The sequence below is a fragment of the Bidens hawaiensis genome, unplaced genomic scaffold (genome assembly GCF_021521415.1).
Source record: "Bidens hawaiensis isolate Kalapana, Puna unplaced genomic scaffold, B.hawaiensis_p1.1 tig00036758_1, whole genome shotgun sequence".
Taxonomy (NCBI): Eukaryota; Viridiplantae; Streptophyta; class Magnoliopsida; order Asterales; family Asteraceae; genus Bidens; species Bidens hawaiensis.
In genome coordinates this window covers 145971-161527 of record NW_027496416.1, presented here as the reverse complement: position 1 = coordinate 161527, position 15557 = coordinate 145971, and the positions used below count along the sequence as shown (strand labels likewise).

Sequence of the window (15557 nt, the reverse complement as noted above, 5' to 3'; positions counted from 1 at the left end):
TTTGGATCAACTCAAAATGTAAATGCCTAAATGGTTCATCACTTGATCTTAGACAACATGTCAGTTGGGGATCTACTCAAATTAGATAAAACCCGGATCCATTTTGGCCAGAACATGTTTTGACCCAAACCACTACTCTTTTAAAACGGTCTGTTTGACCCGAACTCGTTTGGCTCACAACCCAAACCTGTTCTGACCCCTCCCCAGAGCCGCCCAGTTTGCCAGGCTTAATATAACTGTAACTAACTAGTTGGTAGACGTGATTGATTGATCTAGTTCCTTACAAGTTACAAGTGCACGGGCAGTTTGGGACTGAAAACCAAAAGAACTTTATACTAGTGATGGTTGCTAACAACAAACGATTGATTGATCTATCTGGAATCCTTCCTACATGTACTTTATCACTAATGACTGACTACTTATTTTTCTTGCCACCGGCTAGAATACGTTGGATCTGTAGACCTCTGCTAAATGCTTGGTTGAACAGAAGTCTGGTTTGGAAATCGTACACCATCGGGAACCACGCAAGTATAGCGACTGGGGTGAAAATCATAACGCCCATTATATACTCGTATCCTCTCCCCAGTGCTTTCACCGAACCCCACATTCCCAACACCTTAACTAGCGCCCTGCATGCTTGTGCTATCTGCATATCACATTATCGCATCTCATCTACTAGCCTCACTACACCGTTAAAATTAACACGATTACAATTTACAAAAACCAAGTGTGCATGTGTACCTGCAAGATAGCCCATCCAGTTGGCATGAAGGCAAGTAAGCTTGCAAAGATATCCCCGACAGTAAGTCCAAGGAACTGGAAAAGAATCACAAGTGTGACTATGAATCCAATAAAGAGGAACAGTTTAAGCAGTCTGAACATTAGCTGGAAATCAGCACTGAACTTCTTCCGGCCCATGGATACTATCTGCAAATACAAAACATAAAACACTTGATACAAGCGTAAATTGGTATAAAAAAATTAAAATCTGGAAGTTGGTTTCAGAACAGACCTTCAAGATGACTATAACCGCAAGAATTACAAGCCAAGATAGAGCATACACCTGCAATCATTACAATAATAATCAAAATCTTTTAATGACATTAAAAAGAGGCATTTGACATGTGCCCTTTTTTATTATCTTCTATTTGACCCGTTAACCTAAAACCCAGCCCAAATTGACCCGTTGAAAAGTAAGCGAGTCGAAATGTTTACCATTATGCTTTTATCATTTTGGGTGACTCTAAGCTGATAAACAATCCCATACTGGTAGATGAAGAATCTGAAAGAAAGAATTAGTTCCATTAAACGTCCAACAGGGCCCGTGAACTGAAGGTGCTCTTGTTCCTCCTCCCACCATGACTCCCAGCTTTTGTTAGCAGGAACACCAATACCACCATGGTTACTAATCCATGTTGACCAGTCTTCCCAGTCTTCCACAATCTTTTGCCACTCGAACCCAGAAGGGTTGAAAAGGAAAGGCGCAAAAAACCAAGAAACCACGAGAAACCACATGGAAGCAGTTAGAAAAAAGTAGGCTGTACTGCTGGTAGCAGCCGATCCGTATGCTTGATAAACCACTAGCAAAATGAACAACTCCATGGCTTTAGTAAAATGACTCCTTGAATACATTCTGTAATTTTCAGCAAACTTCTCGTGTCTCACAACAAACCCACGCCCAGTGGCTCGGTACTTGGCCCCACCGTGCAAAATCGTGCGGCCAAAATAGTGTAGCTTTGTACCGAGAGAGAACGTAAAGAAGACAGCTGCTAACTGGAGTTGCATGATGATCATGTCACCCATTGCGGTTCTGAAGCCTCGCTCTAGTCCAATCTCCATGATCATGGGCAAAGCCATTAAAAGGCCCAATTGAACTACAGATTGAGATGCCATTACTGCCTTCAGAGCAGTGTCTCCCCTTATTCTTGCGGATTTCATTATTGCTCTTTCTAATCCACTCAGAGTTAGGTATAATCTTCCATACAGGTATGCATACACTGTAAGGACCACCAGCTGGACGGTATTATTAACACAAAGAGCCCATGTCAGCCTCAACTTAAAATCTGTTAACTGTAATTTTAATTGCTACAACTACATTTACCATTGAACTCGATTATAAACAGAAAAAATAATATATAACCTAGAATATGCGCTTAAGTGTGCAGATTAGTTATAGTGGGTAGTGGATTATTTTTAAAGCTACATAGTGCATTGGGCTAAAAAGCTTACCATAGAGCTGACATAGAAGCCAGTAGTCGTGTAGTAACATGATAACATCCGGAAAAAGTCAAAGCGGTGGCCTAATCTGTAGATATCCCGACTTAAAGTCTGCTCCCCGTTACCGCATGCAACTTTAGCTTCGAAGAGTGAGATTTGGTTGAGGCCAACATCTCTTCCCTTGCCAACTTGTATGTATTCATGATGAGTTATATTACCACGTCTCAATGTTGAGTTGAACCCTAGATGTATCACAATGAGTCTCAATACAGTTGTCATATATCTAATGAGTAAATCATGGTTCACTGTTCATCAAAGATAATATATACCTGCAAAGATGTCCTCGCTTAGGTTAATGCCTTTTGAAGCTTTGCTAATGCCTCCTCGTGTGATGTGGAAAATTCTATCAAAGACATCTGGATGACCATAGTGGAACCGAACCCTGAAAGGATGTGTAAGTAGTTCAGTATAGCAGTTTCTCAATTCTTATATCAGCATCAAATAAGTTTGACCAACACTTCTCGATTCTTATGTGAGCATCAAATAAATTTAACCAACAAAAGCTTACTTTTGTCTTTCATGAAAGTCATTTAAATATAACTGATATCTAAAAGATGATAAATATTGTTTACTTAAGCTACTTCAAAGTATTACTCTAGGCCAATCACAGCACTAAATATCATAGTTATATGTTTCCCTTGTTTCTGAATCTAATGAACCCGAAATATGAACTAGAAAATGCATCTTAAAACTAATATGTTTACTTTTAGTTAGGTTTCTAATAAGTCACATACTTCAGCGGCCTTGCAAGTACACGTTGACCAATGGTAACAAAGCTCGTTTCTTGATTTGACATGAACCAAGCCAAAGAAGAAACACTGCAGCAAAAATTTGACATCAGATGCGAGTCTAGGTTCAAGCCAAAAAAGAAAGAAAAGCCAACTTTAATACTTAACCTTCCTGTAAAGATGTGTTCGCGCACACCCAAAATAGTTGGGGACCTCACTCCATGATCTTCATTAAACTCTTCAAGTAGGTTACGCATTTTGAAAGCTTCCTCCAAGTAGTTGTCCTGCAAAATGACACCGAAAACAATAAAAAACTATTTTGTTGAACTGAAGTTAAAACAATAAGATATATATACCTGGTTCATGTCAATAGTCTGAAGAGCTTCCCCTCTTGTGAATACTATGGCATGGTTTTGATTCTCAGGCTTACCTTCTCCTATTTTTGCAGAGCCAGGTAACTTTATCCTGTAAATTTCCTTTAGCAAGAACAAGATGCAGTTAGCACTGTGAATATTCTAGGCAAAATAATAAAGTTAGGTACCTGATCAAGATTATCTGCAGCTTTAATCAAGACAGAATAAAAGGCCTTATGTGATTTTGCGCCTTCTCTTTCTTCAACTTCATCAATGTATGCCACACGAAGAGCTGGATTGCTGTACACAAACAATGCAAGGGAGACAGTTATATTATTAAGCCAAAAAACTATGTGAGCACATATTTATCGTTCCATGAAATACTTACTTAACCATTAAATTTAAGATGTCAGTTGCACGGCGATCACCGCTACGCTTCTGGTTTCCATAATTTTGGCATGTTGCAACGTAAGTAAATTTCATATCAGCTACAGCCTCTAGTCGAGCATACAAGGATTTCTGGTTTTTCTTGTCCTCCTCAGATGGAATGGTTACAGCTTTATAGCCTTCCAGTATTTCTGAATGGTTGGCCCACAAAGAATGAGGGTAGGATATTATCTTTAAAAAGTATGTTACATAAGATTATCTCCAAAGGTAAATCAGAGTTTTATATTATTATTTCCTCAACTTAAGAACCCACATTCGGATATCCGATGCTAAGGTAAACTGAATTCACATGGTTATGGTTTATATGTATAAAAAAAATATTAAATGGATAATGTTTGATTATTGCAGTTATTATTCTTGATATTATTATTTCATATTTGACTAAAAGTATAATTTACAGGGTTTGCCCACCTTTCTCATTGGCCATGTCAAGAAATGCCTGAAGCTTCAATGCCCTTCTATAGTACATCATCCCTCTAACTGGAAAGATAACATCCATTAGAAATGAGATAAAGTAAGTGGATTATCAAACTTTAAATTAGTATGGAATCACCTGTTCTGCAGAGTGTCTGTCCTCTTAAGGAGACCCAATGACGGAGCTGCAATATGTTTTCATCATTTTCAAAAATATCCACGTCTTCTTTGCAGTTGATGCGTTCCATGAAGTTCTCCCATTCATCTGAGAAAGATAAAAATTCATTCCCAGATAACCACATAAACATATACGCATACATAAGAAGTTATATAATACTAAAGAGGTAAGGTTTAGATTATTAGAACCTGGGAAAATCTTTCTCAGGTAGTATTTGATAGATATACCATCCTCATTTTCCATGTCAAGGTCACTCTTTGAGTAAACAGTCTCTTCACTGTAGTAGGGGGTCATGACACTACAATGCCAGTTGATTATGATTATATCATCGCACTTAAGTTTTGCAATACATTTAGCTTTTTGTAAAATATTGTACCTGAATGATAGCATTTTACGGACTTGAGGTGCACGTGGCATCTCCATGAACAATGAATTTGTGAAGAATGTGATCCTCCGCCGTGCTTCAAGATTTTTAGGCACGTCCATGGCAGATTCATTTACTGTGAGAAGAAGATACAGGCGCTTTATCTGTAATAATAACGATCAGTTATGAGCGTTGTAAGCTAGATAATTAAAGTCCTAAATCCTAATGTAACATTTGTATACAATCATGCAATAGAACTATATGCATAACCTGTTCTTCCCATTGAGCAGTGACAGGAGGAGGAAATGCAATAGAAGGTCTTGAGTCATTAGTTTTTTCAAAAAGCTGTCTTCCCGAATCCTTGCTACCATGTCCTAGTTCTACCAACTCACTGAAACAAACATGTTGAATATCATTATTCTGTTTTGAGACTGTATCAGAAAAAGGTTATGGAATGCTGTAATCACAAACCGAATTTCATTGATCATCATGTCACGGGTAACTACTTCTAACATGTCCTGAAGCAACAAAACCACAGTGTTGTGCTTCTTTACATGACCCTCTTTCTGCAATATTGAAAGTTTTAATATGTTAAAATGATCAGTACTAAGCTAATCATGAGCAATAACTTCTAGAAGGACTCACCAGAATCTCCACCAATTTCACAAAATGGTTGTGTAGAGTAGGTAGAAAGCCCATTCTGAAGTTTGTAAGAAATGTGTTCTTTGAAATGTTGTTTTCAACTTCCTTAATAATAATACCAATTATCCTGCCATCATAACCACAATCAAAGATGCAGTGGCAGAAATTTAAAAAAAAAATTCTTAAATCATAAAGTTATGCCAACATTAGGCAAGCAGGTAAATTATAGCTTGGAGATTTTCCATATAAAGGAGATGTCGCAATTTCTATGGGAAAAACTTGCATTGAGTTTAACCTCATTATAGCCTGCTCAACTATTTTTGGAAGTAACAGAAAAATGAGGGAATTTTAAAAGATTTCAGAAAGGTAGCTTACACAACCTTTTCTCAGTATGTCCAACAACCAAAGCATTCAGGACAAGTTTGAAGGACTCATAGCATTCAATGACAGCACACTTCATATATTCATCAGCACATATACGCTTCCATAGATCAGTATCCTTGGATCGAAACTGAACTGCCATATCAAGTGCAATTGGAACCTGAAAAAGAACAGTAACAGTCATAAAATGATAAATCACCTTGATATAGTAAGAGTATGTAGAAGGTGAAAGTGCAAAACAAACCTTGCTAGCAAGCAAAAATGGTGGCCACTGAATCAGGTTAAGGCTAGGATCTGAAGAATATGGAACTAACATCAAGTCCATCTCCCTGTCACTTACGAAATCTTCTTCACGGAAACTACATACAACTTCATTCCACAACTGAGCAAATTTTGCTGCTTCGGTCCTCCTATTTGGTGCAACCTATTTATATTATGAAAACATTTTTCTATGAGTCATTCCTTAAAGAGTTAATGCTACACTTGAAATAACTTCAAATACCTCTGAGAATCTCTTAGAAAGAGAAAATCCCTTTCTCTTAGGCTTCTCAGATGGCAACAAACAGGCACTGAATGCACCGGGTATAGACTGGAAGCGGGACCTTAGCATATCCAATGTCCGTATCTGTCACAATATACAAGAGCGTTAACACTCTGAACAAGCAAGACAGTTTGCAGAATCAATTAAATTATTTAAACCAGAAACCATTATGTGTCCTTTCGGCCTTTTCAGCTAATTACGATTAAGAATAAGACATCACGCAATGCAGATGCATGTCTTTATAACAAAGAAGCATAATTGGATATTTAAGGAGGGAATATTTGAGTACCTCTCCCAAACGATCAAAAGCTCCAATAATACCACCGCACAAGGTTGAAAATATAGCATACCATATTTGAGCGTCCATGAAGTAAACCTGAGGTATAAATATGGAGCTCATCATCCCAGTGGACAATCAAATACGAAAATAGTATAGCAACAGCAAGGAAGAAAAAGATAATAAACAGAACCAGGAAGAAGAAGGCTGGTAATTATTGAAATTAAGGAAAGAAATAACAAGGTAACAGTGTAGCACATACTAGAATAACAGGTAGCCAGAGTGCAGCAACCGCTCCATAGTTGTTCTTAGCTGCAGATAATATACAAGTTATTTAAAATTCATAACAAAATACAAAGAAGTATCAATAAATAAACACGAACCGTCTGGGAAAAATTCATGCCATGCATACTGTACGCGTTTGATTTTCATGATATCTTTTGTTGGCTCGATTAAAGGTTTTATCTGTGGCGCAGAAATTTTTAATGTAACGGAATCCATTACTTCATTAATTTCTCTCTAAAGATATATAAATGAGAGAGAGAGAGAGAGAGAGCAAACACCTGAACAAAAAAGCTGAAAGCAAACTTTGAACATAGAAGAACCACCCAAAAGAAAGTATACCTGATATTGATATTGACAGATAGTTGTAGCAGTAAATTTCAGTTAACTATCTAGAAATGATTCGCAATAAAGACAATCAAAGACTAAACATACTTAATAAGGGCGAATTGACTTTCATGCATTCCTCTCCCAACATAAATTCTTGGCTGCAGAGAACCATATAACTCAGAATAAAGGTTATGCTCAATATAAATGTGTGTGTGTGTGTATAGCAGTTCCTTTTTGCTAATGGGTCACTAGAAATTTTTAAGGATTGAAATCACAAACTAGATGATGTTGATGCTACTGAAAGTTTCCTAAGTATATTGACAATAATACAACAGCATTTTGAAGAGTATACACTAATCTATCTGTTATACAAATCTACACATGTGTGTATACTATTTGATATGTTTTAGAGAGCAGGGAGCTAATTATCTACAAATATCAACTGTCAGATGGTTGAAATTTACTTTTATTGACTGGCTGAACAAAGAAATGCAACTTCCCATACAACAAACGGAAACATGGCAAATATATGCACTCAACAAATGAAAAAACTGTTTGAAATATCTTAAAACAAGCATGTAAGTTAGGTAGACCTCATGAAACAAGGAAAATAAGAGAAGAAAGAAAAACTTTGTAGAGTGCAAAGATACAGTAGCATTATATTTTTCAGAAGAACACCGTGTCACTTTGATATCTTGGAATGGAAGTATGACTTCAAAAGTGATATGCATAATCATACCTAATTCATAAGATGGACTAATTATATTAAAAAATCTTATCATTCTAGCATTTTAATGATAGAAATGTACTAACAGTATTGGCATTTGGAAAGCTACGTTGATAGTAACTGAAGATCACAATCAGGTCATATGGCAATGACAATAGCATACTAGGTAAATGTTGGCCATTTAACATAGGTACCACAGTATCATACAATACTAGTAAAAAACAAGTGTGCTATTAATTAAAAGATTAATAATGGGAACAATAGGGAAAATAATTAGTACCTGTGACCACCATAGAAAAAATCTTACAATAAGCCAATCAGAGCTTTCAATCCAACGTCTAAGCATAGGGAAAATGAAAAGTGCAGCTGAGAGTAAATTCGGAAGCAAATACAATGCTACAGCCATGAGATATAGAGATGGAATTTGCTGAAATTGGTTAAGAGAAGAAAGAATATCTTCTACTTTCCCAAAGGGCAGTGAGATGTTGTCATTTTGGTGTATATAACATAGTGGAAGAGTGATAGACCATGCAAGGCTAGTAATGATTTTCAGAATGCTCCTGAATACATCTGTAAACTTCCATCTTTGATATCCAGGGAAGTTCAGAATAATGTCCAATAAACCTATAGCCAAACAAAATACAATTATGAATAAGTGAGTATCCTATATTACTAACAGCTTGATGTATATAGAGAACCAATATCCACAAATCCACAATAAATAAGAGCAAAAAAGAGCATACTTTGGATGAATCGGAGGAATGCTGCTGTTATGAAAATACTGGATGCTTTGTATATCACCTCCTTTTCAAAAATATCTGATATTGGAACATCATTCCATGCAAGGATAACCATTATCTGCAATTGAACAGTACAATATCAGTTCCCAAAAATGTCAACTTCAGGAGAGAGGTATTTATGCTTATCTGCTTATTACCTGAAGAGCTAATAATAGGAATGTCCACAAACGGTCAAAACTTCTAAATGTATTCCAAAATGACCTCGTCTCAACAAAATATGATTTTCCAAGGCTCCCTGCCTTAGGAGATGGTCGTTTTCCCTGTCATCATTTATATGATTTCAGTAACAAAATCCGTTAATTATTACCACCAGAAAATATACAGAAGAGAACCTGTGTCATGTCACGTGTGGATTTAAAAAAATCACCATCATCACGCATAGGCCAACCCAGAGCAAAACAATCTGCTGACCTATGATAACAAAAAAAAAAATATTTTTCAGAAAATATATTTGATGTTCGGGGATCTTTTTCTATTATCGCTAACTGTTTCAAGACTTTACCAGAAATATTCATTAAGATCATCATAATTGCACCAAGCAGAGTGGGGAGCCTTTCCATTTTTGCTTCTCTTTGTTTCCTTCATCATTACATAAAGCACCATTACACTAATTCATAAAAGGCAAAAAGTTAAGTTTACTATATGTGGCTATGGTTGCAGAAGAGTACCTTGTCTATGACTCGATATATTGGAGTTATAACCTTGCGAAGGAAGGCTTCATCATCCCCACCATAAGAAGGTTTGATATTTTCTCCAGTCACGATACTCACATTTCCAGCCAACAAACCATGGAGTTCATATGCCATCTGATAGCATGAATGGGTCATGGCATGTATAGCAATCTTTAATTTCATGGGTAATAGTTGTGAATTGTGATTACATATCACTTTAAAATAGTAATACAAAAATGGGAAACTTACATTGTGAAAGATGTAGCACAGACACTCTGGTAGAAAGCGTACATTAGCAGCCTCGCCCCAGATAAGAAGATAGAGGCCCATGTAGAGGAGCTTCCTCTGTCTCCCTTCTTCATTCCCTTGAGGCAGCCTAAAAGCATCAAATTTAGTTAATCTGTGAATAAAATGAGAACAGTGCCTGGATGATATGACTCACCTTAAGCTGTGCTTTCTTTCCAAGAACTTGCACCAGGTTTTATAATTTTTGAAGAGCTTGTTCATAACTACATCAATAGCTCGATCGTCAAGCTGCATCACAATAAGTTTAGAAATTATTTGTTAAACAAATTCCTTTGTGCTAAATATATATATATATATATATATATAGAGAGAGAGAGAGAGGAAGAATTTAAGACGAATAAAAATGTGACAACAATAAGTAAGCAATGAATAAGAATGTAGTTAATGCATCTGGACACCACGGCCCATGACCTCGCCAACTATGTAAAAGCTACAAAGTGACCATGAGTTAGGGGTTTTTGGATAGAAACTTAGGATATGATATCATATTAAATACATAAAACAAGTGCAAGAGGTCAAAATGAATAGAAGTAGGTTTTACATGAGGTGCATGCCTTGTTACTCGGCTCAGGCTTCGGCACCAGCCTTGCATGAGGATGGGCAAGTTGCAAGATCAAATGCTCCCTTTGGTTCCTAACATTGTCTTTCTGGAGAAGAACACCAAGAATAAAGTAAAATATAATATAAGATAAATAGCCAGTTATCTAACAATAGAATTGGTCTTGAAACAGCACATGCCTGAAACCCAAACATTGCCTTTAGCCAATCAAGAAGATCAAGTTCTCCTGACTTCTGTTGTTGGTGATCAACAGATGGTGGCCAAGTTAAGCCACGTGTGTTCCTGAGAGCAAACACTGCTGCCTTAATCTGCGGTGTAACAAATATACATAATTAAAAAGTGCAAACTTCACAATGGGAATAAAAGTAAATGAAAGGTGGGATACCTCATCAAACTGCATTATGCATTGTGACTCCCCAGCAGAATCAAGAGGTAGGATGTTGTAGGGAGCATATATTACTTGCTTTGCCTCAACATCTCTTGCAGATGCAATGATCTAGGCGTACAAAAACCATTTACGTTTGAGTAATGAATACAACTATAAAATAACCAATTCAAATAGAGGCGGGAGCTTACATCAGCAGGAACTTCCTCAGCCTTTTCAGACTTGTTAACAGCACAAAGGACTTCAAAAAGCACTCCGGCCACCTGGTAAGCTTTTCCCAGTTGGGCTCTGTTAACAAAAACAATAAGTGGAAGATGTGAATCAATGTTTCAATTTCTATACAATCTTTTTTAATCTTTTCTGGTTACCTATCTGCCTTTTCTCCCTGATCGAGTGCCTTGACATAGTTTTCATAATACTGTTTGTAGAAACTCTCAATTTCCCGTGCATCAGTCTTCTTAACACGAGCAGCAACACTGGGAGCATCATCCTGACGAATAACAGTCCCAATTTTAAGGATTTTGTTATGGAATGTATCAAATGCATAGATATTTGGAAGGGAACATGGCTATTTACATCAGAACTTAGGAATACAAATCATTTTTCATGAGCTGAATGGTCATGTAATGCAAGATTGAACTCCGAATTTGATTGAAAAACTTATGAGCCCTAATCCCCAATTGGCTATTAATGACCATAAGCCCGGATCAACGAGCTGTGGCCGGTTTGATACAATTTCATGGATCAGTTATCGAGAGTACTACGAATACTCAAGCTTAGTACAGTAATTTAATAAATCTTTATAAGGTCACGCTTATTTATATTTATGATGTTTTTTTTAACTACTCAGCCCTACCAAAGTGGGAATGGACTCTTTTTTTTGTTAACCTATAAAAATGAAATCAATTATTAATTTTTATTATTTGGTATCCAAAAAAATTGTAGACGTTTTGATAGCAAACATTAAAGAACGTAAAAGGTAGAAGGTTTATACCCTCTCTAGACGTTGAAGAAGGGCGGTTTTGAATTGTCGAACACCGCGACCAATAGAGCTTTGATCCAACCTGTGCGCTTTCTCACTTGCATAGAACCGACCTATTTGTGTGCGCAACAATATACAAACAAAAATAATTTAATTAGTTGACTAAGACACAAGAGTGAATCCAAACATCAAATGAAAGAAGTTAGGAAGGAGGCTGTAGTGTAGTATAACAAAGGAGAATAAATTACAAAGATAAGCAACACGAGGTCGGTCATTTTGGATCTCAGCTGCAACACGAAGAATGGGGGCAATTTGTTGGAGGGACGAGGGCACGACCTCGTTATCGAAGACCTCCATGGAGAAGGTGGTTGTGGCAACGCTTCGGGAAGGTCTCCTTGTCAGCCCTTGCAGTCCCGAGAGTTCGGGCCCATGGGAAGACGAAGATGTCGACTTTCCTATTTTATTTCCCACGCTGCCTTCTTCCATCTTTCTCCTCTCTTTACTTCCTCATACTTTTTTCCTAAGTCACATTTCACACATCCGAACAACAAAGATTAATCACTACCAGTATGTTAATAGAGCATGCACGTAATAATAGGACAATTTCAAGACATAAGTCTAAGCCTAAAAGCAGAACTGTAACTTTAAATAAAAACTTACACACACATGCACATTGATCAGAAAAGTCTAATCAAAGTTGGGATTCAAGGTTCAACACTCGGCAGTAGAAACACCATAAGTAGGATGTAAACTATGGCGTGTATGGTCAGATTCTTCAAGTTTTGACGAAAATTCTAGATCAAACCGGTAAATGGCTTCGGAAAACGAAAAATCAAACATGTCGGGTTGGGCCGGACCATCCGGTTTTAGGGGTTTATCTGTTTGGTTATGGGAGTTTAGAGCTTCCAACCAACTTTTTCCAAAACAATTTGTTTTCATAAATTTTAAATCATAAAATTTGTTTATAAATATAATACATATAAGTAATTGTATATATTCCAAAAAAATAAATGATGTCATGAGATATGTTCGGTTTACACCGGTAGCAAAAACCGCCGAAACCCGATGGTGAACCAAAACATATAATTCTCTAATCAACCAATCCAGTCGGTTTATTCGTGTTTGGCGACTCTTTTGGTTTCAACAATTTACATAAACAAACTACACTACAGATTATTGTTATGGGATACGTTTGTTAAAAGGGTTATGCAAAAGTTGGTCAAAGGGAATATTAGATTCAAATAAAAGCCAGCTTAGCAATCCTCGTTCTAAAGATACAATGCAAGAACTGATCTAAAAATCTCAAAAGGAAAATCAAATCATAGTTGCAATCCTTGAGAGAAATAGAAAACACATACAGGCTAATAATCACAAACAGAATATCAGAAACTCCCTAGCTAACACTGACACATGAACCAGAACCGGCTCCAATGCGGATTGAATAGCTAGCATACGACTCTTAAGCTATTTCTTTAAACCTTTGAGGTCCATACACATTTCAATTATACTTGGATTTCACAGTACTTCCAAATCTAATGTTATGAAATTCGTGCACTATATATCTATATAGCATACATTACACAAGTCCAACAACAATCAGAAATGAAGATTAAACAGATTTTTGAACTAGTCACCTGAAATTAGGTATTTATGATAAAGTGAGGAGATAAAAAGAGCTCCTCCACGCAACCGAACTTCTATCCTGCCGTAAACAATCAGAAACCTAATTCCATTGAAAACAACTGCATTCATGTCGAAGAGCATCAATTAAAACGTCAATGACGATGAGATTTTAGGTTTACGATTCAAATGCACGTACGCAAATTCATTCAATATTCTTAATGTTTACATTGCACGTAGCCTAATCCTAAATCACGAAAGCTAGAATCGGAAGACGTTAGGAAGAAACGGAAGTTAAAACTCGTAAATTAAGTGAGCATGACGACGAATTACAAGTTAGAATGGAATATTATTGAACGTAATGTACCTGAATGAATGTAGATATTTTGAAATGATGATCTTCTTCGGGGATTTTGATTTTGGAGATAAATGAGAATGATTTGTGGGCGGGCAGGAGGAAGGAAGGAGACGCAAATTCTGTTGCTGGGAGGACACGTGGCGCCCCCTGAGAGCTTCATGCCATCACTGATACGGTTACGAATCTAACGATATGTATATATGTTCATGCGTAGGGTACAAACTGTTTTAACAGTTGGCCAAAAATGAAAGCTGCTCTGCTCACGCTACTAGAGACTAGACTGCATGGTAAACTCTAAAGCGAGCCCAAATATCAAGCAAAGCATGTTTAGTGATCGAGCCCAAGCCTTGTATTGAAATCTCCGGGCTTGTCGAGTCTAATCGAGCTTTATGTATTTTTAAGTTTTACCCCGTTGGCACTTCTATGTATTAATGTGTGACATCTGCCCAATCCGACCTGACCCGACCCAGGTACCCGTTTTCGAATCCGATTCTTTTTATGATTTAAAATTTGATTATTAATCTTTGTAAATTTAACGTTTAATAAATTATATATAATTATTTTACTTACTAATAATAATAATTTCTTTCCGCCGTCCCGCCTCTTTTTCTCTCTTGTCGCCGTCCCGCCTCTTCTTCTCTCTTGTCGCCGTCCCGCCCCTCTCTGCTTAACCCTTAAGCCTTGAAACCCTTTTTCTCTTAACTCTTTGCTTGTCCTTTGGTTCTTCCCGCCTAAGGATGTCTGCGCAGCTCCACGCGCCAGACTCCTTACAAGGAAGCCTGCGCGAAGACCAGCTGTTCCTGCGATTCGCGAGGCGAACTGTTCCCGCAGCGCGCTAAGAATGGTAGTTCTTCCCGCGGCGCGCTAAGGATTGTAGTTCTTCCCGCGGCGCGCTAAGGATTTGTAGTTCTTCCCGCGACGCGCTAAGAATTGTAGTTCTTCCCGCGGCGCGCTAAGAATGGTAGTTCTTCCCGCGACGCGCTAAGGATTGTTCTCTGTCTGCCTCTGCCCTCGCGCGCGCTCGAATCTTTTCGCGCTAGACCTTAAGCCTTTTCTTCAGTTTTAGGTCAGCCTGTATGTTTTTGAAATATCTTATCTTTTGTATGAGCACTGTAGGTCAGTTCCGACATCTGTCCGAAAAGCCACTTTCGGCGCAGCATGCGCACCAATCCTATTGGTTGACAGAAAAAGTGACTGACATAATCTTTTGAAATCTTCTTTTGCATGCCTTGAACAGTGTTTTATCTGACACCTCCCATGCTTTACCTGTAACCTGTCAGCTTTTCCTCATCCCCTGCAGCTGCCGGCATATCTTTTGATATCTTTTGCTTTTGGCTTCTTATGCTTTTTAATATCTTTTGCTTGATTTGATAAGATCTTTTCCTCCTTTTAAGGGATTGTGTTCCCTTGGGTTTTTCCTATAAATTAAGCTAATTTTAGTTAACACTTCACACACTACACTTAAAACACTCCTCAAATCCCTCTCCCTTTGCTCTCTGCCGAAGATCTTCAGCGCCGCCTCCTCTCTTTGCCTCCGTCTTCTCTTCTGTTCTGCCCAGAATCTCGGTAAATATAAACATATATACTTTGTTTTAATTTGTTTAACTAACAAAAATCGATACTTACTGCATATATTCAAGACATAAAAACCAATCGTTAAACCAATAACTTCTTATTTATAGGTTAACTTTCGCTTGTTTAAAAGTTGGTTCTTGCATTATCTTTCAACGCACCGTTTACAAGTGAGTAATCTCGTACTTAATCCCCTTTTATCTTTAACGTTTTGGGATGTTCATGTGGTCGTACAACTTGAGTCTTAAACTTGTTTATGAAATTTATGTGCGCAAAACCCCATGTGTTATGGACGTTTACTTGGCTGTTTATTTGTATGTGTGAATCATTAAATATTCCGAAGTTTTCATGGATCCATTAGAT

At 37.4% G+C, this 15557-nt stretch overlaps 1 protein-coding gene across 1 annotated transcript; it reads right to left on the bottom strand.

The window, feature by feature from the left end:
• Window positions 1-415: 415 nt before the first annotated feature.
• On the bottom strand, window positions 416-12069 carry LOC143588754 (callose synthase 5-like). Its single transcript, XM_077069680.1, has 41 exons — window positions 11893-12069; window positions 11657-11757; window positions 11031-11152; window positions 10854-10950; window positions 10663-10773; window positions 10453-10585; window positions 10273-10361; window positions 9855-9946; window positions 9662-9788; window positions 9410-9547; window positions 9244-9320; window positions 9074-9152; window positions 8879-9001; window positions 8685-8799; window positions 8222-8565; window positions 7320-7372; window positions 7166-7226; window positions 6986-7067; window positions 6865-6914; window positions 6615-6701; window positions 6287-6409; window positions 6029-6208; window positions 5784-5944; window positions 5407-5530; window positions 5233-5327; window positions 5032-5152; window positions 4774-4925; window positions 4586-4695; window positions 4359-4484; window positions 4217-4285; window positions 3747-3936; window positions 3547-3658; window positions 3362-3481; window positions 3174-3289; window positions 3012-3095; window positions 2547-2659; window positions 2230-2459; window positions 1216-2013; window positions 1013-1063; window positions 742-927; window positions 416-646 (listed from the first exon to the last, which is right to left on the bottom strand). Exons 1-41 carry the CDS (start codon window positions 11999-12001, stop codon window positions 416-418), a joined length of 5682 nt encoding a protein of 1893 aa, XP_076925795.1. The 5' UTR covers window positions 12002-12069.
• Between the last annotated feature and the right edge of the window lie 3488 nt (window positions 12070-15557).

Coding starts and splice junctions, on each gene's coding strand:
- LOC143588754 (XM_077069680.1), bottom strand. CDS start 12,001: ATGGAGGTCTTCGATAACGAGGTCGTGCCCTCGTCCCTCCAACAAATT. Junction 8,566..8,684: donor ATTCCTCCGATTCATCCAAA/GTATGCTCTTTT, acceptor GTTTGGCTATAG/GTTTATTGGACATTATTCTG. Junction 4,926..5,031: donor CTGCTCAATGGGAAGAACAG/GTTATGCATATA, acceptor TTATTATTACAG/ATAAAGCGCCTGTATCTTCT.